The 27,420-nt window shown below is 37.2% G+C and overlaps 1 protein-coding gene across 1 annotated transcript in view; it reads right to left on the bottom strand.

Moving 5' to 3' along the window:
* The window catches only part of TOM5 (mitochondrial import receptor subunit TOM5-like protein), a 53,287-nt gene extending 27,838 nt beyond the window's left edge, over positions 1 to 25,449 (bottom strand). The window contains exon 1 of the mRNA XM_089806402.1: positions 25,254 to 25,449. Coding sequence (XP_089662528.1) covers positions 25,254 to 25,340 — 87 coding nt within the window. The 5' untranslated portion in view covers positions 25,341 to 25,449. The remainder of the gene's footprint in view (positions 1 to 25,253) is intronic.
* Positions 25,450 to 27,420: the final 1,971 nt, after the last annotated feature.

The following is a 27,420-nucleotide window of genomic DNA, read 5'->3' as shown; positions in this document are numbered from 1 at the left end:
ATTATTGCAGCTGTGAGAAGGATATTTCAGTCCTTTCACTTGAGCTTAATTGCTGGTTTGGAGTTTCAAGTGGAGTTGCACTTTCATCATATCATCTTCAGCATTCAGCGTCCAATATTTGATCAATCCAAGTTCTTCATTTCAGTTTGTTGTTGTAACAAGTTCTGTTGGATTTAGACAGTTAGGGTTTGTCTGTAATGTGCCATGTTGTAATGTTTCAATGCTGAAAATTGCATATCATATGTAAAAACATTTTGGTGATTATTGAATGAATACATTGGCACTATTTTACATCAGTTATTTAAGTAGAACAATTTCTTAATTCAGCAATATACTTTCAGTAGTGTATTAAATTTAGGGTTTTTTTTAGTGGCCTGTTGGAAAGGGTCATTACAGTGGTATTAGAGCAAGTTGCCTGCCACCCTGATAGGGTTTATCCAGCCAATTTACACAAGGAACCAGCATAACTAAGAATATGGCTGAGAGACGTTCTCAAAGTCCATCCAGAAGTGTGCAAGATGATGAGACTTTACAGCATCAGGAGAGGCTTCTACAATCAATAGAGGCAAGTACATAGGCAATGATGGTTATGATGCAACATTTGATTGGGGAAAACAAGAGAAATAATCATGATACTAACCAGGATGACAGGAGCATAACAGGATCACAACATAGGACACAGTCAGGAACGGTCCTACATTCAAGGAAGAAACTCCAACACGCACACCTGATGCTATGGTAACAGATATTATAGATGAACTCCGACAAGCAAGGAATGAGTGGGATTCATTACCAAGATATGTACAAGATGGATGGACATTTGACAGGTACCTGAACTATAGAGCTGCCAGGCAGAAGCAGGCAAATAAACACAATGAGTTGCAACAGGTCACCAACAAGTTGGCATTACCCACATTTGATGTCAATGGAAAATGACTGCTCGTGCTTGGATTCATAAGGTGGATAATTTCCTATCTCTTAAGACTATGATAGAATTTGAAACGCTCAAGTATGCCACTTTACACTTAGATGGGGCAGCACATGATTGGTGGACACATGGCATGATCACATTGCAACACAATCAGGTGACCACTTATCAGGAGTTTGTGGATAGATTGATAGAAAGGTTTGATAAAAAAAATCCTGAAGTTTATTTCCAAGAGTTAGCCCAGTTGAAACAGTCAGGAAGCTTGGAACAATTTATCAATGACTTCCAGAATCTTGCAGTGATGGTGCCTGACATTTCAGAACAGAGGCTAGTCATTTTATTCACAGAGGGATTAATTGAACCACTGAAGGGGTGGGTAAAGGCTTTTGATCCTCCTACATTACAGGAAGCCATGAAGAAAGCTCGCAGTATGCAACTTGTAGCTCCAACAAACCGGTTTAGTTCAAAGGGTTCTTCATCATTTAGAGATAACAAAGGGGAATTCAACAAGGGTAAAGAGAAGGTTAGTGACTCAAAAGGCAAGCTAGCTGCACCTTGAGATAAGGAAACGCTTAATGACCTGCGTAGAAAGAAGCTATGCTTCTTTTGCAAAGGTCCCTATGAGTTTGGTCATGATTGTCCAATGAGGCCTAAGGGGAAGGCTAACCGGGCGATGTGGGCTTATTAACAAGGTTCAGATTCAGACATTTCAAAGCACCATGATGAGGATCCTAATGAGGCAAAGGGTGAACAAGAGGTAGATAGTGCTAAGAAAAAGAGGCTCCAGAGCTACATTTACAGGAGGCAAGTCTGTCTAGTATTCAAAGAGAGGGATCTTTCAGATTTCGAGGAGTCTTGGCCAGACAGAAGGTTATTACTCTGTTGGATACAGGTGCCACGCATAATTTCATTAATGCGCGATTTGTGGAGAGGCGTGGACTCATTACTAAGGAGTTTGAGGGACTGAGAGTCAAGGTAGTCGATGGATATACTCTTCATTGTGACAAGATGGTGCGAGATCTACCTTTGCGCCTGAACAACTATGAGTTTAAGGCGGACTATCATGTAGTCAACATGGGTGACATGGACATAGTACTTGGGATGCAGTGGCTACATTCTTTGAAGGAGGTCACCCTGAGATTGGAGGATATGGAGATACGATTCATGGTGGATGGCAAGACTCATGTGTTGAAGGCTATCTGTAATGGTGATGTTAGGACTCTCATTTAGGCGGTTGGAGAGATTAGCCAGGCATAATAATATAGAGTGGGCAACAATATGCACCTTGATGCCTACCCAGGAGGAGCAACATAAGACTGAATATCATCCAGATATTCAGAAATTGAGAATCAAGTATGAGAAGGTATTCAGTGAGATTCCACCAGGCAGGCCACCAGATAGAGGTATAGAGCACATTATCGAGCTAGCGGAAGGCACTAAGCCTGTCATGATCACACCATATCGGCACCCAAAACAACTCAAAGATGAGATCGAGAGGACCATCAAGGAGTTGCTAGCAATGGGACACATCAGACCGAGTAAGTCACCTTTTGCATCTTTTGTTGTTTTGGTAAAAAAGAAGTATGGAACTCTACGAATGTGTATTCATTACAGGGTGTTGAATAAGAGAACTATAAAGAACAAGTATCCCATCCCACGCATCGATGAGCTGATAGACGAATTGCATGAGGCTTGTTATTTCACAAAAATTGATTTGAGATCAGGCTATCACCAGATCAGAGTTCGAGAGCAGGATATTGAAAAAACTGCTTTCAGATGTCATTGTGGGCATTTCGAGTTTGTAGTCATGCCTTTTGGTTTGACTAATGCACCTGCCACTTTTCAGTCCACTATGAACAAGGTCTTCCACCATCAATCGAGGAAATTTGTGCTAGTGTTCTTTGATGATATTTTGATCTATAGCAGGACATGGCAGGGACATTTAGAGCACTTGAAGACAGTATTGAGCATTTTACAGAGGGAGTCCTTGTATGCCAAGGAGTCCAAATGTGATTTGGGGATGACAGAACTGTTGTATCTTGGACACATCATTAGTGCAGAAGGAGTGCGAATGGATCCTGAAAAGATCCGCGCTATTGTTGATTGGCCACCACCGGAGAACCTTACACAGTTAAGGGGGTTCCTTGGTCTATGTGGATTCTATCGCAGGTTTGTCAGTGACTACTCACGACATGCAGCACCCATGACAGATTTCCTAAAGAAAGGGGGATTTGTGTGGACTCGAGAGGCACAAGACTATTTTATGCGGTTCAAGGAAATAATGACTACATGCCCAATATTAGCATTGTCTGATTTCACGAAGCCATTTGAGCTTCAATGTGATGCTTCTGGAGACGAAGTTGGTGTTGTACTCATGCAGGACAAGCATCCTATAGCTTATGAGAGCAAGAAACTCAAAGGGCCTGAGAGATCATTCAGCATATATGATAAGGAGATGTTGGCCATCATGCATGCCTTGGCCCAATTCAGACAGTATCTTGTGGGCAGCAAATTTTGTATTAAAACTGATCATAATAGTTTGAGGCACTTTTTGGGACAGCGGGACCTAAATGATCGTCAGCAAAAGTGGGTAAGTTACAGGCCTATGATTTTGATATCACCTATGTTAAGGAGACACAGAATATTGTTGCAAATGCTTTATCCAGTAGGCCACACCTCACTTCTATGATTCAGATATCAGAGGACTAGCGACACTTGATTGTAGCAGAATATGCCAGAGACACATGGGCCTCTGATATAGTGGAGCGAAAAGCAATTGACACTAGGTACACTCTCGTAGATGATTTGACCATTTACAAGAACAGGATTTACTTAGTCCCAGGATTGAAAGTGAAGCAGTTGATTTTTGAGAGCATTCCATAATTCACCTACAGCAGGCCATCCTGGGTATTTCAAGACTTATAGGTTAGTACGAGAGCAGTTCACTTGGAAGGAACTTAAGGTTGATGTTTTGCAATATGTGCGTGAATGTCAAGTTTGCTAGCAGAACAAACAAGAGCACACTCATCCAGCAGGACTCCTACAACCACTTCCTATTCCTGACAAGAAGTGGGAGTGCATCTCTATGGATTTTATCACGGGCTTGCCCAGGGCCCAAGGGCGCGATTGTATTTATGTGGTGGTGAATAGGCTGACAAAATATGCTCACTTCTTCCCTATCGCTATTACATACTCAACAACTCGGGTAGCAGAGGTCTTTTTCAGGGAGGTTTTTAGATTACATGGTTTGCCTCAGAGCATTGTGAGTGACAAGGACAGCCGCTTCATGAGTCACTTTGACAAAAGATATTTCAGTTGTGTGGCACTAAACTTACACCTAGCACCAATTATCACCCACAAACTGATGGTCAAACGGAGATTGTAAACAAATGGGTGGAAGGGTATTTGAGGAATTATGTGGCAGAGCAACAACGATCTTGGGTCAGATGGATATATCTTTGTGAGTATTGTTACAATACTACATATCATATGACTATACAAATGACACCCTTCATGGCACTTTACGGTTATGAAGCACCTAGTTTCTTAGATTTGTTGTTGGGAGACAGTCGAGTACCTCGTGCAGGTGAACTATTACAGGAAAGTAAGGATATAGTTGCTACTCTCAGAGACAACATTGCTAGAGCTCAGAACCAACAAAAGCAGTATGCAGACAAGTAGAGGACTGAACGTAGTTTTGAGGTAAATGATATGGTTTACCTCATGTTGCAACCATATAAGCAATCCACTCTCAGAGAAACTCAAGCCACGCTATTATGGACCATTCAGGATCATCAAGCGAGTTGGTGAGGTGGCTTATGAGTTGGAGCTTCCCACAGATAGTAGAGTGCACAATGTGTTTCATGTATCACGCCTCAAAAAGGCGTTAGGTCAGAATGTGATGCCTTCTGCAGTATTACCTCCCTTGGATGATGAGGGGAAATTGATCTTAGTGCCAGAATCCATTCTGGATAGTAGAGAAAAGCAGCTTCGCAGGAGAGTAATCAAAGACTATCTAGTTAAGTGGAAAGATTTACCTGTTGAAGATGCTACTTGGGAGGGAGAAGTGATTTTGCAGCATCTAGTATTAAGATTGCTTGAGGCCAAGCAATTTTAGGAGGGGCGGACCTGTAATGTCCCATTTTTGGAGGAGTTAATTATTTATAAAGTTATCAATAAAAAATATATATATTACAAAGTAACTTTATATTTAATTAACTTAATAAAGTGATATATTTTATTAAGTCATTAAATAAAACAATCTTCTAGAGGTTGCTGGAAGAAGCGGAGAAAAAATTAAAAAGAAGGCCGACCTATCAAGAAAAAAAGAATAAATAGGCATTGAGGGCTCATTGCCTATCATTGAGATTTATTATTGATTTTTGCTAATGTGCATTGTGGAGCCTAGGATTTCTGCAAGTAGTCACAAGTGGCCATTGAGAACGAAAACTCTCAATTGGTACGCAATTTTGAGGGTATGAAAAATCACCTGAATTATTGCCGCTGTGGGAAGGATATTTCAGTCCTTTCACTTGAGCTTAATTGCTGGTTTGGAGTTTCAAGTGGAGTTGCACTTTCATCATATCATCTTCAGCATTCAGCCTCCAGTATTTGATCAATCCAAGTTCTTCATTTCAGTCTATAGTTGTAACAAGTTCTCAGTTGGATTTAGACAGTTAGGGTTTGTCTGTAATGTGCCATGTTGTAATGTTTCAATGCTGAAAATTGCATATCATATGTAAAAACATTTTGGTGATTATTGAATGAATACATTGGCACTATTTTACATCAGTTATTTAAGTAGAACAATTTCTTAATTCAGCAATATACTTTCAGTAGTGTATTAAATTTAGGGTTTTTTTTAGTGGCCTGTTGGAAAGGGTCATTACACCTCCCTAACTAAGAGAGAGTATTAAGGGTGTAACTTCTTTTGGATTGAATTGACCTAGAGATAATCCCTCTATGGTCATTAGTTAATCATAAATTAGACAAGCACTAATATATATATCTGTTATATTAATATTGTTTAATTACTAGTTAATTATAAGTCTTCAAGAGACATGATATTTATATATCATTCAAATCTTCAATTGGAACACTCTGATATAATGGCAGTGTTATTACATTTGCAAAAAACAATCTTATAAAACTTAACAATAGTAACATTCAAAAATCAAAATTCAAATAGAAATTCAAGTACCATCCCAACAACGACATGGTAACAAAATGCCAAAGGTGGGGGTACTCCAAGTACCCAATACATGGACATTTCGGGGACAGGTACTTTGACATTTGCGAGGGGTGCAAATCCCTGTGTTTCACTGGTCTAAGCACTAGCAGAATGTTCTAAAGGATTCGTATACATAACATGTATTGTCTTTTGCAAGGTAGTTTATACTTGATAGAATGACCATTAAGGGAGGGTATTAGAATATTTTTAGTATCCTAGGTTCTTGCCATATTTAGCTAGTTGTACTAGAATGGAAGTTAATAGTCATTTAGTCTCTATTTAAGAATTCTCTTAATCAGTTATGTTTTTGGACATTGTCTTTATTTAGACAACTTTTCTTTTTAGTTTATACTTTCTATAACATCAGTAAACTCTATTTAAGGGTGTGTATTGTTAATAAAATCAATTCTATCTTTTAAAAGTTTCACATTTTTCAGAATTAATGGATGGTTTGACATTTTTTCTCCCCAAAATCATTGTTTCAATTTAGGAAGCTGCTCTTAATGTTTTTGGAATGTCACCTAGTTAAAAGCCTCAGAATATTGGGACAAAACTTCAACTTCTCACAAGTACTATACCTAAATCGTGTACTTGATCTAAGTCGTGGTCATTGGCCTCAATATTAATTTCTATTTTAGGTTCAATCAACAATTTATAAATACAATATGATATAGATATCAATATGTCTATTAGCAATTTCTAGTATATCGACATGGAATATGCTATGAAGTGTGTTGTTCCTATCTTTTATAGTGATGTTATTTCTGATATGGATAATGTATGTATGCAAGCAATATCAATAATATGGCTTTAGGTAAATATGCTGTTATTTCAGATCTCACTAATATGATTGTAACTTCCAAGCTTGATGTTGTTACTTATTATACTTTCTATGTGTGTAATCATTGTTATTTCTCCAATCTGTAATTTCTCATTAGGCTTTAACTCTTCATAATTGATGCATATTTACCCAGCTCTCATCAGTCCCTTTGCGGATAGGGAGTGATTAGGTGGATGTTGGGAGTTTTTACAGTGTCCCAGGGCTTTGCTGACTTGTATTCCTACAGCCCCCCTTGATTTGTCTTTCGTGCTTCTAATTTGTTCAAACTGGTAGAAGACTTGCTGCCTTCATGCCTACATCAGCAGTAATGCTATCGGTTCCATTGTCCTAGTCATTGACTATTAAGTCGACAAGTTAATATTAAGTATTATTTATTTATAGTTTTTTATTGTATTATTATATTAAGATTTATATTATGATATTATTATGTTATTTTATTTAATATTACATTATAACTTACATTATTATTTATATTATAGTTATATTATATTTTATATTACTATTTTAATAATATAATATCATATTATTAACAATTATAGTTAACAATTATAGTAATAGGGAGTGGAAAAATGGGACATTATCAGACTTACCCATAATATTTTTGATCCCTGCTGGTTAGTTGGGCTGGAAATTGCAGTTGCCAACATAGATGCTAGGCTCTGACCCCCCTCCCTGAGTACTACATGGAATTTGAGGTAGATACTCTGGAAATGGGTAGGAGTCCAAGGCATCCATGCTTGGTAATTAGGGATAATGTCAAGTTCTTCTATGAATGGAGTTGAGCATCAACTTCCTATTAAGGTGGAGGGGAATTGTCGAAGACCTTGGCAGGGACTGGTTAATCAACTATCTAAGGGCATATGATGCCTAAATTCATCTGGATGTAGACTTTACTGACTTAAAGGAAGTGGAATTCTGTTTGCCCAATTATGACAAAACCAGTAGGGGAAGAACGACATACAAATTCCCTCCAGGATCAAAGGCCTCCTCTCTGTATGAAGCTGTGGAAATTATACTAGTTTTTAAGAAAACATGATAATCATATGTAATGTGGGTCATTTTGTATGTTACATCGACCCAAAATTTTGGTTATTGCGCTCTATTAGTAGTATGGTTTCCTACTATAGATAACTCCATCAACTACATTAAAGGTTAAATAGTTCGTGTAGGGCAATCTATTATGGTGTCCTCTTCTACTTTATCAGTGACATTTTGATATTGAATATATCGAACCTTATAATAAAGATAAATGTTATGTAGCTACAATCTTGCCTCATTCTCTGGTTTCGGTTGCAGTCTCTAGATTTGTTTCACTTGTTACATTGGAAGTTTTAATTAGGGTTAATTCCTATTGGTTTCTTTTCTCCCGGTTTTGCGTTAGTCAGTTTTCAATTTTAGTGCATTCAATTAAAATAGTATATATGAAACGCATTTTCAGATTATCCCTCCTTCCACCATGGCAATATTTTCAGATTGTCTCCTTCTCATAAGTTCTATATCGATTTGCTCCCCCTGTAAGCATTTTAATTCGTATAATTATTCTTAATTGACACTCATCATTTTAATTTTGACATTATGCATTAATTATGATTAATAGTTACGATTCACAAATTTTTAAATAATCAGACTTTTTCACTATCTTTTAAAATAACAATTTTTTACAAAAAGAAAAAAGCAACAATAAAAATAATAATTAAATTATTTTCGAATTCTAATTATAATTAAATACATAAATTTTGAAATATTTAATTCCTTTTAACATATCACGGATTGGGTCCTCCTAGCCTTGTTTTAAGGAGTTGATGGATTTCTTTATTCCTCTAACCCCTAATGCTTTGTTGGTTGTGGTGATATGTATACAAAGACTTGATTACCATTTCCGTCTGAATTTTCGAGTCCTTTTGAAAGATACAGATATTATTTTTGAATTTTAATATTGTAATTAATTGCGGTATGCCCCTTTTACTTATGTATAATATAGGACTTCGGTCCCGAGCAAGACTGGAGGTTTTCTTTCTCCGTTCTTTCCTACCAATGACCGTCAAAACGGTGGACAGCTTGTACCTTTTATTTAATTAATAAAAATTAATCATGGCCACGGCCGTTTATTGATCAAAAAAAAAAAAAACAATTATAGTAATAGATTTTATTATTATATCAATAATAGATTAACTATTATTAGTTCATTTATTAAATTTTAAGTTATTATTAATCTCGTTGTATCATTTTTATTTATTTAGTTAATTTACTTATTTATTTTTCTATTATAATTATTTTAAACTTAATTATCATTGCTAGGCTTTATTCAGAAAGGGGTCATGACAGTTTCTGGCCATGGGGAGGGGCAGTTTTGTTCTTTCAAAATCATGTTCGATGGATTTTGGTTATCTTGGTCATTTTCACAAGTTTTGCAGAATCAGGGAAGGGCCTCAGCAGCAGGCTCACTTAGCAAAGTGTTCTAACGAGAAGGGGGCAGCCTTCTCTATGCATTTGTGACCATAAGACCTATAGATTGTCTTATATAGGATTGGTAGAGCGATGACCAATTAAGAAGGGTATTTAAATATTATAATGTCTCTTTAATGGTCAGCTTAGTTGCTTTAAGAAGTTTCCTTTTCTATCTTTAGCTCACTATGCTTCATTTAGAAACATCCATTAACAAGAATAACTTTGGGGCACCAGAATTGGTCATAGACACCCTGACAGGAAGTGACCACTGGCAGATGGCATTCCTGTAATTCAGGGTCACCAAATTAGGCCTCCAGCACTGTATCTGGGCACTCCAGCCCTTACTTGGACACAAAATCAGGACACAGGGACAGGCAGAGAGTGGCCCTCCCCTTCTCTGATGCTCAAACAGAACACTAGTGCTGATGATGGACACTTCGATATGTCAAACAGTAGGACATGCATGCAAACACTCTTGCCGGCAATCTCTCAATCTAGGTCAAATTCCTAATGCAGGTAATCCACATGCTCTGAATTTGAATCTTCTGTAAAATATCCTGCAACTAGTTTGGCCAACAATCTAAACTCAAGAAACAGGATGGCTGTAGACCCCTACCCCTAGATGATATTTTCTAACCTCAACTTAGCAATATCAAAGGTTTGTTACCATGATACAGTAGAGTGCAACATTGATCTCATGTGTGCAGGATATTGATCCTTAAGTATGAAATCCTAGGAGCAGGCTAAGCTAATAAGCATATGAGAAACTGATTGAAGGATTGGAGGGTTATAATAAACAATGAACTGATTTGAAAGGAATGTACAAGTGTGAATGTAGATTAGGGAGAGAATCCAGATTCTAGGGAGGAGCTAGATTTGATTGAGGATTATGTGTGTTGGCTCCTGATTTAACAGTGATTATTATTACCAATAGACAACAAAATTTATTATACCTAGAGGTAGCTAATGCTCATATTTAGCATAATAAACTGTGTCTTTGGCCCAACTTCACAAAGCACAAATGCTTCCTACACTTCTGGCTTTGCAAGACCAAGGTGGGAATACCTTAAGGACTCAAATAATTACTTAACTCTTACCCTTAATCCCTAGAAACAGCAGATATGGTCCAATTTCTCTAATAAAAATGTAGAACAAAGATGAGCTATAGCAGCTAACAATAACTCATAAATTCCCACAGATTAGATGATGACCACCTTTATGCACTTGATACAATATTTGATTGATTAAAAATTGAATATAAATTGGATACATGCAGCAGAGTTTATTCCAATTTGTTTCTGGTTTATATGACTAGTGCCTTATCCATTGTTGTACAGAGTCCACTATCAGCAGGGGATCTAATTCAAATAACTTGTAAATGAATTATATCAGCTATGATCACCAATTCCCATTCTTATGAAATATCCTTCTTACAAACTTATAGGCCCTACTGATTCATTGAAGCACTTCCTTAATTCCTTGAATTAAAAGCAATAATAGAATCTGTATACAACCTATCCAGATTGCATTCAATCAATTAAACCTTATTTAACTGATCTCAAAGTAAGCAAATTCATAAAATGGAGACAGAGATTGACAACACAGATGTAGTGCAAATGCCCTTTTGTATTATCCTTTTAAAAGACTAATACAATAATGGATAGAAACTCAATGAAACTCAGAATATATTACAAGTTCTGTCATTGATATCAAAACATCAGAAAATTACAAAGCTCGAAAATAAACTCGAAAGATTGCACATAAGATTGGATCGAATGTACTTTTAAACAAGGCAAAATTACAAAATTCACGGGCCCTCTCTCTGACCTTGGGATCTGCAACAAGCTTCAGGTACAGAGAAATGACAGCTGTCCCCAAGACAAAAGATATTTACATATTGCTACTATGATACAAGACAAATTTTTCATGTAACAGAAAAGATTTTACATCATAATATTCCCTTGTGGGACCACTTTTCTGTTCCACCTATTGATATGCTTTCTTTTCCTGAAAAGAGCTGATGATTGGCTTTACTGTTGTTGTGGGCCCTCGGAGGATGTGGCTGATGGAACTTAAAGTGATGTTTCTGGGTTTGATTTGAGCAGGCTCACTTCAACTCGAGGGTTCCCATAAATATCATCATCAACTGATAAAATAACATTTATTTTCACTTCCTTTGTTGCCATGTCATCAGTTTGGGCTTCTGTGCTTGCAACTGCAATTGGTTGCTCACCTTTATTCTCTTCTTCTTTTTGATCTTTTGATGATGTATCAATTATTTGTATCTCGTCTTGTTCCATCTCCTCATCATCATTAGTTTCAACATCCTCTAACTGCTCACCAGGAGCAATATCTACCATCCACTTGTCAAAAAGTGTGTTATCTGGCCAATTGAACTACAGAATATCATGTTGCTTCTTAATCACATATTCGGCTATTTTGTCAATTTTAATAAAATCTTGCTTTAAAGAATCAAAGAATAATTGGGCTTTTACAATTTCCTCAATAGTAACTGCCCAACATGCATTCCCCTTTCATTTGTGACTCTATTCATCCTTAGACAAAATAAGTCATCTAACTCTTTGGCCCATTCTTCCTCACTTTTCAATTTATTCTTCTTATCCAAAGCATGTGGGAATAAATAAAATTCAACACTCTTGTATTTGTCCAAGTAGCTGGCAATTCTCCTCTGTAACTCAACTCTTTTATCATCAAACTCTGAGAGGTCATTAGCAACATCATAAGTTGTTTCTATATGATCATGTGACAATTAATAACAGAAAAACATAAAAAGGTGACCTCTTTTCTCCTCTTACTCCACTTGTTAACAATTGGCTTCAAGGCTTCATCACTTGCCTTTATTTCCTCTCATATGCTCACTATCTTTCTAGTTGTTCATAAAATAAGGGTCATTCAATTTTATCAACCAAATACATGAGAGCCTTTCTCAATTTATCCTCATATTGCACATTTAACTCTACATGTAGTGCCCATAGTTTGCTCTTCTCCTCTTCAAAATCCTCAATTGTATAATATTGTGGCCTTTGTGGTGTATCAGGAATCTCAACAAGGGGAATGGATTTAAAAGGCTCCACTGGTGGGCGAGGGTATGTGATCCTTGGCCTAGTGGACCGTCCCATCAATTTATTTTCAAGTTCAATTCTTTTTTGAACTTCTTTATTATATGCCTCCAAAACCCTTTCATATTTATCCTATAATTCCAACCTAGCCTTCTCATCTCTTTGAGTAATGGCTAAAGTCAAGCCAGATACTCCAACACCCAAATGTGCAACTTCTACATTAGTAGTCTCTTTCACTCTCTTCACAATCAGGCTACCTATTAATCCAATGTTATCAGGCTGTGCGGAACCAGCTCTAGACCCTTTCCTTATTGACCAAATGATCAATGCCACCTGGTCTTCATTAAATCTAGCACCTTTTATTTCTTTATTTCCCTGATCTTCTAGATTTAATATTCTTGAAATAGAATTAAAAATCAAGGCATATGCAATATCCCAATTGGATAGCAGCAAAACACCAGATGCTCTTACCATTTGTCTCACCTCTTCAGGGGTCAAGTTCTTGAACTCTTGTGTCATTTCCTCTTTAATCTGATTTTGTGCATCTGCCTCTTCCATCTCTGGATGCTCTGCTCTCAACTTGCTGCATCTTTCCTCAAACATTCCCATGTTTGCTCTCTGGGCAAATTGATGGAAGGCTCTTGATTTAACAAAATCATCATCTAACATGAATTCATGGCAAGCCTGCTCCATTACAGGGCCTTCCTCTATAATCTGCCACAGTCAGTTCAAGGATTGGCATTGGAGGCTCTTGAGGATTTCCCTCATCTAGCTCTACCTAGGTGATGAATACTCCCCTTTGGGATCCTAACTGCTCCATCTGCTCCTTGGTGAGCTGCTCTTCTCCAATTTGCAATGGGGACTGAGTGGGTGAATATTCCTCAATGTGAGGAGTTTGTTCCTTTATTATTCTTTGCCTCTTGGGCGAGGGTTCATCAAGTCTCTCTTACAAGACAACACTAGTTGACCCTACTATTTGTTTTCCTTTGTCCACAGTGGTCGTCTTATTCTGAATCACATTGTAGTCGGGTCTTTTTTGGACAATCAACTGCCCTATTCCAACTGTAGGAGTGAATGCCAATCTCCTCATGACCTCTTTGACTCTATCTAGAAAAGAATTGATAAAAAATTGCTTCTTCTCATTCATTGCCTCCATGATTTCAAGAAAAGTAATCATGAGTTTATTTATTTTCTCTGCCTTTATTTTTGCATTATCCAGAGGCTTGTAATATTTATCAAAACAATGAATAAATACCAGAACTCTGGAGAAAACTCTCCATTTCTCTTTCTTAATCTCCTGCTCTTGTAAAGAAAACTCATTCCTTATTATATCCTCAGGGAAATAAGGTTCATGTTTGCGGGAACCAACTTTATCCCTTAATCTAAAAAGACTATTAAAAAATCCCTCAGAGTGACAAAAACGGGGATGAGAAACAGCCATCTTATACTGATCCAAGAATTTATAGGAAAACAACCATCCACCTTTTGTGATTATGAAATGGTGGGCTACAGTACAAGTGGGGAAAATTGAGCCTCTGTTTCTTCTTACCAAATATGCTTCCTCCTAGCTGCCACAATATCTCAGCTATCCCTACTTTCAAAGGTACCTGGTAAGGCAGTACATGGGGAGTCCCTTGAAAGCCATAAACCCGAAAAACTGTTGAAACAGGGTATGGTATGATATCAGCCCAATTATGTGACACTTTTAAATCAGAGGGATTATCCATTGGTCTGACAAAATTCAATAATGCCCTAGGGATTTTGGGATTGTGTAATGCCCCGCCCGGAGATCCTTGGAAACAAGGATGAAATACAAGGCAAGAATTTTTTTTTTTTTTACAAGTATGAATGCACATGACAACATCATACAGGGATCACAAAGATCGCAACGGAAGACTTCACCACAATCCCTCACCACAATCCCGGCGACCAACAAATCTCCAAACGCCACTACCAAACTGACACACACAAACAAAGCCAACAACGACAAACGCACATTGTTACATCCCAATTTTTGCCCTAATTTCTCTTTAGTTAAAAGATAGCCGTTGTGATCATGTGAAATGAATATAGTTTATAGCCATTGTGTTCAGGTGAAATGAATATTGTTTATAGCCGTTGTGTTCATGTGAAATGAATATAGTTTATAGCTGTTGTGTTCATGTGAAATGAATATAGTTTATAGCCGTTGTGTTCATATGAAATGAATATAGTTTATAGCCGTTGTGTTCATGTGAAAAGATTATAATTTCTCTTTAACCATTGTTTAATCAGTTATTATGTATGATGAAATTCCTAACAGTATTATTTAAGCAAATTATGAATTATGAAATTGATATTTTTGGCGAGAATGATTGTTTTGAAGGTTGCAGGATAAAGACTCGAGAAGGAGGGGAAGCATTACGAAATGAGGTCATCCGGAAATGGGACGATCATGTGACCTAGTTATCAGGAATATCAAGTTTGATCAAAAAGACGCCATGGCAAGGTTGTTAAAGCTTGACAATAAAAGTTCAAAGTGGAAAGTTACATGAGCTCAAAAAAAATAATAATACAGGATTATTAAATTAAATAATAAAATTCTTACCTTTAAAAAAAATAAGTAATATCATTTAATATTATATCATTATTTTGATTAGAATCGCAATTAAATATTTGCAAAGTGGCACTATTATAAAAGGACCTATAATACAATAATGTCACTTTGAATATACTTAACTATAATCTAACCAAAATAACAATATAACATTAAATTATATTAATAAAACTTTTCACCCATTGTTCCAACGTTTTATATTTCCAATCGATGGGAATTCCAATCGTATTTCAATCTTGTAACGGCAGGAGATGAAAAGTCGATTCATATCTTTTAAATTCTGCCTTTGTCGTTTTCAAATGACAGTAACCAATGTCTTCCGCCTACTGATACTCTTGCCATGGTCTGAGAAATTGTCTATCAATGATCTGAAATTGGTGATGAGGAAAAGCCTCCTTCTTTCTCTGCCGTGGGTTATCCATTTTAGACTGTTCTTTTGATACCCGAATTTCTTGCCAAACATTCACGCCTGCAATCCCGATTTGTCTAACCACGAAACCTTTCATCACAACATACGTGAAGAAGATCTTGCACATTCTGAGAGCCGAGAGTCAATTGCGTTGAAGACTCACAAGCAAATCGTTCAGCAGACTGTGGACAAGTAAGAGTGTGTTAAAACGTACTTCATTCCCTTACTCACGTTTTGTTTCTTCATCTTCTATGACTTCTTTCTTTCTAAGTCGAGTTGTAACAGTGAGGAAGAGTTAAGTGAAAAGATTCAGTCATAATATTAATCTTGAAGCTCATCATAACTGTAGGAAACAATAGAGTTGCAAACATTGTCTAGCAATGTAGTATATGATGCTTCTGATATGTTAAGATTTCTGATCTCATTCTTTTGTTATACACCATTTCCAATCAACAATACTTGAATATAGAACTGCATCATTATCAACCTGTGTCACAAATCCGTAGAATGGTGTCATAAACTGCTCTGTTTCATCTAACCAAAATCATTAATGAAGATCAACTCTGAAAAAACCAAGGAAAATCTGAGAAAGCAAAACCATAATCTTATGAATAAGATGTAAAAGGTTCAAGCACTAATTAATCACCGATTTGTAGATCTGTTAATGGTGAGATGTGTAGATGAACCTGACACAAGAAAAACAAGAAGGATATCAATAATTATTTAATTCAAAATAATCTGATTAGCTCATGTAAATCCACTTTGATTGTCAAGCTGAGCGGTGGAGATCGGGTTACAAAAACCCACCTCTGAAATCCCTGACCAGGGTGATAGAAGGGCATTCATGCCACAACAAAATGATCGCGTTGTTGTCCTGATACTTCAGCTATTCAATCAAATAGCCGTTGGGACCTCAACCCACCTGAGTACTCCGATGACTGGATCGATAAACATCCCAAGCCTGAGAGCCGTTCTATTAAATTAGAACTTGTGGGGATAAGTAAAAAGGTCCACGGTTGGGAGGTTAAGCCAATGTTAATGCTTCTCCCCTCACCAAAGTCAAAGCTTGGTCAATTAATTAGAAGAGTCTCTCAAGAAAATCAGTATGTATCTTTGTTTATTTAAGTTTCTTTGTATAATCTGAAAGATACTTTCTTGTAAATTAGAAGTAACATAAAATGATTCTTTTAAGTATATTAGCTGAGGTTTTCTTGCAATAATTTAGACTAGAGTTAAAATTCAGTATTCTCAACTATTAGAACAAATTTTGATATTCAGTAATCAAAATAGATTCAAAATTTTCGATTAGCTTTTATCTCATCTAATAATTAGAATATTAAATTCAGCTAATTATAGTTGTAGAGTATCCTGATGTTACACACATGATGAGGGCTCAAGAAACGACCACTCATCAACAAAACACCAAACTAAGGTAAAATGCAGAATCCTAAAATTTGGCTAAGTCTGAAATCCTAAAGCCCTGAAAATTGGCTAAGTCTGGATTTCTGAAGCCCTGAAATTTCCTAGAATCCTTAACTTATCTCCGAGAGGTCTGAAACCTATCTCAAAAGATTCGTCGCATATATTAAAATATATCTTAAGTATAAGTATAAGAAATTAAATATATGTCAGCTTATATTAATTTCTTATACTTAATACTTAAACGATATATTTTAAACCCCAAGAAACTAAAACAGAAACACGAAAATTGGATTTCAAGAGAAACCGACAGAATTCAAAATGCAACAGCATAGGGTCGAAGAACACCCAAAAGGGTAGCCAAATCAACCCTCAAAAAGTTTGGAACACGATGAAAAGTGCCCGCTGTCCGCCCGCGCAGGTTTTTACAAAAAATCGTGCGACACTTCTTACTAAGGGATGGCGACACTTCTTACTAAGGGATGGCGACACTTCTCCTTAAGGCGTGCGACACTTTATCAATGTCGTACGACATTTCTCAAGAAGGCGTGCGACACTCTTCCAGTGTCGTACGACATTTCTCAAGAAGGCGTGCAATACTTTACAGTATCGTATGACACAGTTTGCATGGGCGTGCGATACATTTTTAATGTCGCACCATGCTGAACAAATGTCGCCCAAAGAAAACGAAAACACTTCAAGAAACACAAAAGACCAACAACTGACCAAAATAGAGCAAAGAACCTCCACACCAGGAAGTACCGGATCCACAAAGGCTTGAGGAATGAACACTCGAGTGCAAGAACAACACAAAAAAATGAGCATCTATCCATCTAAACTACAGTAGCAAAGAACATACTGAAATAAACATCGAAGAGAACAAAAGCAACATCGCAATGTACAGAAATACATCTTAGGAACAAAACAACCAAACTAAGTACGCGGATCCTCCCATCCATCAATAGCATCATAAGACCATCGTGGGTCCTAGCCATCCCCCACGCATAACATCCCAAGCCACCGACCAGATCGTCGGTACTGTCATAATAGGGACGTCACTACTAAAAACATGCACAATATCAGCATAAGGAAATCTAACATGCTAGTGATAATGCATAAGATAATCCTACAATATATAACATCACCTATCACATGCTATACAACAGTAAGCAACAGATATACTACTAAATCAAATAATATCATCTAATCATATGCTAAACATCATGATAAGGGAATGCATCAAATAAACTAACATCATCTAAACATGATATACAAGCATCCCAATGAAAGCACAAATCACAAGAAAGCATACTCCAGAACCCGAAGTATCAAGTGAAGACATCCAACAACGGTTGCACTAGGACAAAAGATCATCTCTGTACACTGATCCCTAGCAGTGGTGAAGGTAGCTACACCTCCCAACCACGTGGCCCCCATAGGTCCACACCCGCCGTGCTGATGGAGATAATGATCCAACCACAAACACACATAAAGCACAACATCCAAGGCTAACACTCACGCCAGACAGTATGATGGCTGCAACCAAGAACCTAAGACAATGCAAGGAGTACAGGTCCTGGTCAGACACTCAAAAGGCTACTAAGTAGGGGTTGACATCATGGAGAGTCGCTTGGCATCGACAAGCCCAAGCTCGGATCACGTGTGGAACTCTCGCAAGGTACTTCCCTCTCGAGGTACTCCCTTGGAACCATCACACGAAGTTTTATTATCTTAAGTTTTATTACCATTCACACATTTTCTTTAGTTATCACTTAATCAAGCTCCTCTCAGCCATACCCGTAGCGTCATGATCGTCGGGCTGCGAGATAGAAGCCCCCTCCATATGCTACCCTACCCTACCCATGCTCATCCTACGACAAGTGCCTATGGGCATGCATACTCCCATCCCAACCCCAATGATCATAACTTCCGAAAAATCCACGGAAGATCGGGCCTTGCAAGTCACCCAACAAATGTACGCACACGTACTCGTGTGTGGCGCACCACCATCACGAATATCATAACACAAAGACAAGAATGACAACACAATGCAAAACAAAACACCCAACCTAAAGCAACTCAAAAAGATGGATTCTACACGAATCCCAAAGCCAATAAAACCATACATCATAAAATCACTCAACTAGCCTCAATCCGAGAGTATGGATTCTACAGAAATCCCAATGATGTAACAAGACCAAAAGTTATGAACTTACTCAACCGGCCTCAATCCGAGAGTATGGATTCTACACAAATCCTAGTGTTCATGAAACAAAGCAAAGGTCCAAAAGAAACCATAACAACAGGTATAAAATCACTCAACCGAACACAACGTCGGGAATACGGATGCAACACGCATCCCAATGCAGCATAAAAGTGCAAAAGTGGTCTAACTGATATCCAAACGGATCATCCAAGTCCACAACCCACATTGTGCCAAGAAAACCCGAGAAAATAGGGTGGCACGCAAAACGAGGTAAATATTCCAAATTTTAAAAAAATTCCAAAATTAAAACCCATTTGGCCTTTGGGTTCAAAAACCCCAAAAATCCAAAAATAAAAGGAATCGAACATCATATGCAAAAACGGCCAACATAACGGCCCAAAAACCCAAACCCTCATCCCGAAAAATAGGGAAATGTTCATACCCGCCCAACCGGGTAGAACTAGCATACAAAAACGAAGAGGAACACTAGTTCTCAACCTCCAAACAAACGGCTACCAAAAACAGAAGCAGAAACGGAGCCGAAACAATAAAACAAGAAAGCCCTACCTCACAGCGAAAAGGGCAAAACGGGAATCTGAACCATAAAATAAATATTCCGCAGAAGTAGCTGAAAATCGCGGCAATCCAAGGTTTCCCCAAGCTAGATCCAACGAGCTCAACCTCACGACGATCCCACGCCTGTAACTCCCACAACGAACAAAACAATAAATCCTCATGAAGAGGATTTTGGGTGTTACTCTCCAACTTTCCAATTCGAAAGTGAGAAGTGAGGAATTAAATTCTTTTTTGGATACTTATTCACTTTTCGGGTGAATAATCGATTAGGGCATTTAACCAGCCAATCTAGTTAAACCCCGAGTCGACCCAAACGAAAATAGGCTATTCCTATAAATAGGAATTCATCTATGGCAAAGCTGCCAGAAATTAAAATAAATCAATTAAAAAGCCCGAAAACCCAAAAACACATAAATCTCTTTAATAACTTTAACGACAATGCGAACCTCTTAATGCACAAACACGCTTACTGGTCTAATCACATAATGCAAATGAGTTCGGATTTAATAATCACCGAAAGCTTTAATTTAAACATTTTAATAAAGGATACGTCGACCATATAAGGACGACATTGGTAAAATATGAATGGCTGAATCACTAACTCCATGTGCCACTGCCAGGGATATAAATCCTACACACTAAACAATACGATCAAGTGCAATTGCATATAATAACATAGCCGAAGCAATAAATGCATTAAATCATCTAATTTAACCATTTAATTAATTATATTAAAATAATCTATTTACATCACTCACGTTCACATAAAGCATAACAACGCAGGAATGAAGTAAATAACCATAGCATTAAATCCATCACATAACATAATCAGAGGTATGTCCAAAAACCAGATAACCAGATATCATCATAAAACACACTGTCATCTCAAAATGGCATCATCATGCAATATGATTAACTGAATAGCATAGTAGTCTAAAATCTATGATACTGGAATCAAGGTGTAACATCTGACCCTCAGGTCCTCTCAAATATAAAGCATCACATAAGAACAGATATCTCTCAGATCAAAATATAACAAGGTAAATGTCCGCAACACATAACCAAATAATCCTACATGAACAATCCATTTCTAATTACTTAAGCATTTAATAATGATTGATTACAGAATCAACAAAAAGACACTTAAAACACATAAGCAAACACAGTCATAAACATGACTAACCACTGCTACAGGAACCTGGTCCAGTGTAGCATGGTAATAGAACATAGTGCAATCTCTGCACACATCTCAGGGTAATCATGTAACAACCTCATGATACCACATCGATCTTGGTAACCACTGGCACAAACCTCAGTGAACCAAAAATCACAACATAATCTCATAGATCAATCAAAAGCATAAACAAAGCAACTGATACAGAAACATAAATCCAAACACCTCGACGGTGTAGACCACTCGAGGTCACAATCATGATCCCATCACAACAAAAGATCAACAAAGTTGCATCCATCAGGATGACTTGCAAAAGTCAAATGGGAGAGGCACTACAGATTGTCCCTTAATAATAGGTTTCTCAATTTAGAGGCGAAATATTGGTCAAGCCTAACAAAACTGGCATTTTCTACATCTCCAATCATATCAGCACTCCACAACTGGACTGGTAGAGCCTCTCCTTCATGTTCTTTGTTTAAAACCATCTCCTTCCCAACCCTTAAACAAAAACATATGCATTAACAATGAATAGTGACCAAAAGTCTTTTCTACCTTGCTCTTGGCAATTCCAACTAGGCCTATATGAATCTCTTTTGTTATATAGGATGCAAAATCAAAAATAATGTCTACACCAAAAGAAGAAATCTAAGCCATCATATACATAAATTTGATTGGCATAAAATGCTGCTCATCCTCGCCAAAAACTCTATGGTCATATATATCTCTACAACCCGAGGAAGTGAAAAATTCCTTTTTAAAAGGTTCCCTAGTAGATGCTATGACTATTGACAAATTCCCAATTGAACCTATGTGTGCCCTTAGTGCACCCTGCCTTCCTTAGATAAGTATTCCTTTTCCTGTTCTGGCAAGTCAATAGGTATATGATAATATGAAAGTGGTTCTAGGCCAAAGACTTCTCAAATTTCCTCAGCATTAATACTCAACAAGCACTCCCCATCCAATCTTCTTACTATTTTGGCGGCAAAGTCATAATTTTGGGGAATGGCCATGAGTATCAACAGCCACAAATACACCAGGGACCACTAGTTTCCTTAAATCAAAATTCCAAATGTTTGCATGGGGGGCAAACAAATTTCTTTCTAAAAACCACTTTTTGAAAAGGAAAAGCCCAGATTTGGTAGTAGTAGCATCCCTAAGCCAATTTCCTCATATAAACCATCTGCTATCTTGAGCCTAGGGTTTACAAAAATCAATTTTTTCATCTGGGCTGACTCATTTGTAGACTCAGGTAATAATTCAAGGTCATCATGTATCCTTTTGCTAGCATAATCTACCTGACCCGAGAATACTTTCTTTGGAGGCATGATGGATAAAAATCGTAGAATACTAGAGTACTTTGATATATAGTGAACTGAGAAACTTACTTGGCTCTTCGCTAATTTATTACTGCAATCCTGTAACACTAGAATTACTCGAAATTCTTTCGCTTTCTGATCACACAAAGCACAATTTCTCAATAGCTCTAAGCTCTTTGGAAGTCTAAAAATTTGTTCGCGTATGAAAGAAATGGTGAAATCTTTGCAATGTGCTTTGTTTCTAGTTCCCACGGGAGCTTTCAATCTTCATAAATGAACTGTAAGGAGAACAGGGTGGCATCACCTTCTATTTTCAAAACACGCTGTTGACTCCAAAAAAATCAACGATCCAGGAACAAAATTATGAATGACTCAGCCTCCACTTGCCAGTTTGGCAGTCAACCCAATAAAAACCCTCCCCGTAAGCCTTTCTCAAAACTACTGGCAACTCGATCTGGACCCACTGGCCCTCGCGAACATGTGTCGCCTTCTCACTATGTCGCTATGCATAATCCGCGAGCAACTTCCCTATGCAATATAGCGACCATCGTTGATTCATTCCTGATCTAATGATGTGTATTTCGCAAGTTTTTTAATGTAACTATGGTGGGCCCTCTTGTTTTACTTTGGTTGCCATGTTGCTACCACTAAAGATTGATCAACTTCTTATAGCGACTTAGCGCCTACCGTCAATGTGTTTTGATATAATAGTTCCCATTTACATGTGCTTTCATTCTGAATGCAATTCCACGTAACACGTGACACGACATTGTTTTGACACAGTCGCAAAGCACGTATAATATTTACCCCTTTTGCGACACTCCTTAAAATTAGGTTCTACCATGTCTTGTCTTTTCCAAGAAGACACTATGTCGCTACCGGTATAAACATGGGCTTTCCAGTCACGACATAGCAACCATCGCATTTTTTAAAAGAATTCATTAACATAAAATATACACGTTCTCATCACTGGTACCCTATTAATTGTTGCAGACATGTCATGATGATTATATGGCTTATTGATGGCAAGAGAACTTTTCAGCACTCGCTTTTCAATATATACCATGTCGTGTTCCATTTTCCCGATAAGTCACCATGTCGTTACCGGCAAAACTTCACATTTCGGTCGCAACATAGCAACTACCTTAAAACTTAAGAAAACCCAACGACAAGAAATACCACACGTTCCTGCCTTTGTCACTATGTTCAATGCTCCTAACAATGCATAATAATCACACAACCTCACTAATGACATAAACACTTTACGGCACCCATCTTTTTTGTTGATTTCACCCTTTTCACTTTCTCGGGAAGGCGCTATGTCGCTACTAACATAAACCATGAGTTTTTCGATCACGACATAGCAACCATCGTGATCTTTTGAAAAGTCATCATCGTGAAAATGAAAACAACACGTTCTTATTCTGGTTCCTCCATTTCGCCTAACACATCTAACAATCACCACACTGGAAAGACTTAATTACGACAAGCAATATTTCCAGCATCGTAACCCCCCTTTGTCCGTCGTGCTTCTCAATTCGCAAGAGATCACCATGTCGCTATTAGCGAGATTCTTGCATTTTTCGATCGCAACATAGCGACCACCATGACTTCATAGAAATTGGTGACGGAAACAGAGCATACTCCAACTAGTACCCTTTTTTGATATCTGACATCCAATCACACCGCAGAAAACCTCAAAAGCAATTAAAAACCTGGAGCCCGTCTTTCAGAACTTCACCTCACCGTCTTTCTGTTTTACGATGGTCACCATGTCGCATAGGATAAAAATCTTGCAGTTCATGATAGCGACATGACGACCGTCGTAGATCTAAAGGGAGATCTGACAGTAGAAATGAATCCGGGAAAAAAAAACTAAAAAGGAAGAACTTAAACGGTCTCTTGAAAGAATATACCATTTTCAAAAATGATTTGCCCACGAATATTTTCAAAGTAGAAGCACATGACCTAACAGGTCTACTTAGGGCACAAATTTCAGTTTAATAGGGATCTACCTAGGGTTAATAAACTTGTAAAAGGCCAAACCCTGATTTGAAAGATATATATATATATATATATATATATATATATATATATATATATACACCTCTTTTTTGGAGAAAAAAAATTGCATTGTGGAAAATCAGACCATCAATGTGAAGGCAAATGCAAATGAAGAGTGTATGTCACCTTTTATTTTTTATTTGAATTTCTTATTTTTATGTTTCTGAGCTTTCTAAGCAAATTGATAACTAACCGACAAAGTAGAGCATGAGTTCCAGGTTAAACCAATAGAGAATAAACAACCGAAAAGGTCAAGGAACCCACAGGAGAGAGAAATGGTCAAACTGTACAACATGTAATTTCCAATGGAACAGGTAGGCCATGCATGTAAGATCTTCCATATGCATACTAGGACTAATACTTCCAACACCCCCCACTCGAATCACAAATCTTCAACTGCGGCTTACCATGTAATTTTTCGTAAATCAGTTGCAATGCAGGAATGCTCTGATAGTGAGTTGCGTATTCCTTTGTAGTGTTTTAATAAATTAGAACATTGTTCTTATATGTAGAATTGCGGCCTAAAGTCAAGTTAGGGTACTTTGAATTACGGTGCCTAACTAATAAATGAAAACACCAAAATTTGTTCTTCCCCGGGGAAAAATTCAACCGCACCCTTGTTTGCTTCTATATATCAATTCATGAAAAAGAACAGCCATTTATCTAAATCGTAGCAGGCTTATCTTAATGTAACCACCTCTAATACAACCCTAGACAGAAAAGAACAATTTAGGAGCAAATACGACATGTAAATCTCTCTCAGACCCCGTTAAGCAGTCAGAAATAGCAAACAGAGATCCAATGAGCTAAGAAAATCATAAAGTGAAATCCGTCCCAACGTTACGCAATAAACTGTAACATATTTATCTCCTACTCATTAAGAGAGCCGGGGTTTGATGTCGAACCTCGTAATTATTCAAACAGAAGCATCATGAAAATCAAGAGTTGTTAAAATAAATTACTAACCATGTTGGCTGCCCATTTCTCTTCGTCATTGACTTGGGCATGCCAGGTCTGCTTCAGCTTTTCGATAGTAGTTCCGCCCAAAGCCATTATAGGATTAACCGCGTAGATGCTTCTTACAGGCGTCTAAAACCTCTCTTACAATTCGAAACAAACAAGATCCCTAGTGCAACATGTAAAACCCTACCTTTTCTATCTTTTCTATCGTGTAGTACACCTTCCATGTGTTGCGGCCCTAGATTTTAAAATTTAATTATACTAGCACTTGCACCAAAAGAGGTGCAAGGGGTACGCTGATAGGTTTTAGTAGAAAAGAAAAATTGAACAAATTTTTAATTAAGAAAAGATTTCAAACTGAAGGCAAAGTATTGATATTTTATATAAAACAGAGGCATATATACATGAGTTACATATTTAGAGGGTTCACATAGAATATAAAATTGTAATGTACATTTATTGAAATATCTTTTCAATTCTAAATATAGAAGAAATTGGAGTCCTATTTGTGACGGGGCAGAAAAGATCTATACATAAAAGGAAAATGGAATTAATAAATAAGAAAAGTACATATGAGTAAATTTATATAGAACATAGGCATATATACATGAGTAACATCTTTAGAGAGTTCACATAGAATATACAATTGTAATGTACATTTGTTGAAATATCTTTTCAATTCTAAATATAGAAGAAAATGGAGTCCTATTTTTGACAAGGCGAGAAAGACTTGTACATAAAAGGAAAATGGAATTAATAAATAAGAAATATATGAGTAAATTATCAAAAATTCAGAATTATTGAAAATTTGAAATCATTCAAAAGTAAGTTGACAAACTTGAAATTTTCTTGAGTATTTGACATGTGTGAACTCCTTGTTAGAATCCAACAAATGTCAACCTGTACAAAGTGTAATGGATTTCTTAGGAAGTTAGAAAAAGAAACTAATAAAATTAAAACAAAAAGATTTAGAATGCCAAACATTACCATTCAATGTAGAAGTTGCTTCATAGAAGTGGTTTGTATGCGACATTGTGTGCAAACGCGCTTCTTCTTTCTTTCTAATGATATTGTATGGGTTTTTTTGCATCTTACAAAAGCGCTCAAAAGAGAAGGAAGGCTCTACACAAAGACCATGGATGGATTTGACTCTAAAGATTGTTGTGAAGGTGAGGCCTTGTCTTTCAAATTTACCTATGTCAATTGTAGCCATACCTAAGGTAAGACCTTGTGATTTGTGTATAGTTATAGACCAAGTTGTGGTGAGGGGTATTTGGGTACGACTGCCTTGAAAAATTGGTTGTATTGGAATAATTTTTGGGTTTCTAGGATCCCAAGATGGACCAATATAGCTACTGAACTCTACAATAACATATGAAGGCAACAGAGGGGGTTTAGAGCCTATTGGATACACTATATCCTTGACCTCTCCAAGAGATCCATTAACAAGACCAGCATCGATCCAAAGATTGCTTGTAAGCATAACACGTTGAAATTTACATAGTAAAACTTCTCTAGGTAGTTGGTCGTCATCTGCAAATTCCTCAAGCCTATGATGTGAATTTATTGCAGTGCAATAGGGACATTTAGTTCTTTTAACATCTTTTTGTTGTGGAGCAAAACTTGTTCATTGGTAGCAAACAAATGTGTTGCTTGGTCAAAGTCAATACGTTCAATTGGAGTGAGGTTTTTATTTGTGCGAGTTGTTAACAACTCCCAATCGTGTAAATTTGGTTCTGCATTGTGCATATTTTGTAGTGCTTGACAAAATCGTATTTGAAGTGGATCATCACCTTGTTGTCTAAATATCGTTTTCAATCTTACAACTGTATTAAAATTTTGCCACAAGTGTTTTGCATTAGTGTGAGATGCATAGATTGGTTTGTCCATAACAAGTGGAAGTTGGGTTAGGTCTCCTACAAGAATCATGGACATGCCACCGAAGCAAAGGTGTTGTTTTTGGGGTATAGCTTCACGTAGTCTAGAATCAATTTTTAGTAGTAGTTTGGGGCCTATGAAGCTCATCTCATCTATTAAAATGTAATGAGTGTTTTTCATCTCTTCTTGATATTTTGTCAATGCTTGTCCTTGCAGTGATTTCATTTCTCGAATTGGAATTTTGAGGGCTACGTGTATGGTTGATGCATGGATATTGAAAGTTGCAATACCTGTT

Source organism: Cupressus sempervirens, chromosome 10 (genome assembly GCF_028749045.1).
Source record: "Cupressus sempervirens isolate cs-2001-9-10 chromosome 10, ASM2874904v1, whole genome shotgun sequence".
Lineage (NCBI taxonomy): Eukaryota > Viridiplantae > Streptophyta > Pinopsida > Cupressales > Cupressaceae > Cupressus > Cupressus sempervirens.
Note: the sequence above shows the minus strand (reverse complement) of the source record. Positions and strands in the feature narration are given on the sequence as shown.